Source organism: Triticum aestivum, chromosome 5D, assembly GCF_018294505.1.
Source record: "Triticum aestivum cultivar Chinese Spring chromosome 5D, IWGSC CS RefSeq v2.1, whole genome shotgun sequence".
Taxonomy (NCBI): domain Eukaryota; kingdom Viridiplantae; phylum Streptophyta; class Magnoliopsida; order Poales; family Poaceae; genus Triticum; species Triticum aestivum.
In genome coordinates this window covers 35,906,097-35,907,638 of record NC_057808.1, presented here as the reverse complement: position 1 = coordinate 35,907,638, position 1,542 = coordinate 35,906,097, and the positions used below count along the sequence as shown (strand labels likewise).

The window sequence follows — 1,542 nt, the reverse complement described above, 5'->3', positions numbered from 1 at the left end:
CTACATCGGCATGCTGTTGACGCTGTGACGGTTAGCATGCGCCGGTGGTGCTCTGCTCTGCGACGACGCGCGGCAGAGTGGGCAGCTGGGCCGCCGCCGGAGCCACTGGTCGACGCACCGCCGGTGGAACGTGTGCGCGCAGCCGGGCATAACCCGCAGCTCGTCGCCGTCGGCGTACTCCGCCAGGCACACCGCACACCCGCGTTCCCCCTCTTTCACTGTCCGCTCACTGGTAGCCGCCAACTGATGCTGGATGGACGACGAGTACACCGTCGTCGGGTAGGCGGCCAGGACGGCCTCGTCGAGTCCCGCAGCGGCACTCCTGCCGTGCCCGAGCTCGATGTCTTGATTGTCTTCTACGCCCCGCGACGACGAGCTCTGCGCCAATCGCCGTCGGTTGGAGCAGAAGAAGGTGACGAGGGAGAGCACGACGAGCACGAACATGGAGGCGCCGATCAGCACGCTGTCCCTTGACATGCTTGCAGATTGCACCGTACGTCACAGCAAAGCAGGGACAACCTGGCCGTGGCACATACGTACGTATATATATACTTTCTGCGTGTATTAAGATTTGCGCCAACTGCCACCTCACGGTCAGATCAAATCTCCGCCGTCCACCACAAAGACAATGGTAATGACGATGACCTCGCATTCCAACTTTTACCTTTTCCTGTCAACATATTCGTTGCTTGCTGCGTGCACGATTCCCTGTTGAGATATACAGTTGTATTCATATTCCTGTGACAGTGGGACCTTTCTCTCAACTTTTTATGACTATCGGCTTTTTTGCTTTGATTTGACTGAGAAAAAGAGCCTGCAAATTTTAACCAGTAAAGAAGAGGGTGTCGTGGCATGTTCGCTAATGCAAATGCTGTCAGCTAGAAAGAAATGTGTTTCTACTGATAGTACAATAAGGCTGGTTGTAACGAAGAGTATCATATACTAGTACCATGCATATGATACTATTATATGATACCACCTCCCTAATACATAGCATCATATATTAATATCATGTACTCCCTCCGTTCCTAAATATAAGTCTTTTTAGAGATTCCACTATAAACTAGATACGGAGCAAAATGAGTGAACTACACTCTAAAATATGTCTAGATACATCCGTATGTAGTTTGTAGTGAAATCTCTAAAAAGACTTACATTTAGGAACGGAGGGAGTAATACTTTATTTATTGGCATGCATGGCATATAGTAGCATAGTATTTATTATGATACGGTATCATGATATGATACTCAACCTTCTCTTTCTTTATTTAAATTTATGACACCACATCAAAATTGTCCAGTTGGCATGCATGATACTAGCTATGATACTACAGTTACGACCAGCCTAAACAATTACTAGTAATGATGTAGGAACATGATGCTAGAGTAGGCGATTAAGACGGTGAAGCGTGCACTTAGTTGATCGTTTATACTATGAATGATGAAGCTAGGTAAATGAGATATTTGACTGCAGTTTGATGTGACAGGATTAGGGGTGCAATTTTATGACCCAAAAGTTATACTCCCTCCATTTCATAATGT

The 1,542-nt window shown here is 47.0% G+C and overlaps 1 protein-coding gene across 1 annotated transcript; it reads right to left on the bottom strand.

The window, feature by feature from the left end:
• On the bottom strand, positions 1–477 carry LOC123120192 (E3 ubiquitin-protein ligase Os03g0188200-like). Its single transcript, XM_044540185.1, has one exon. The coding sequence runs from the start codon at positions 475–477 to the stop codon at positions 1–3; it is 477 nt and encodes a 158-aa protein (XP_044396120.1).
• Between the last annotated feature and the right edge of the window lie 1,065 nt (positions 478–1,542).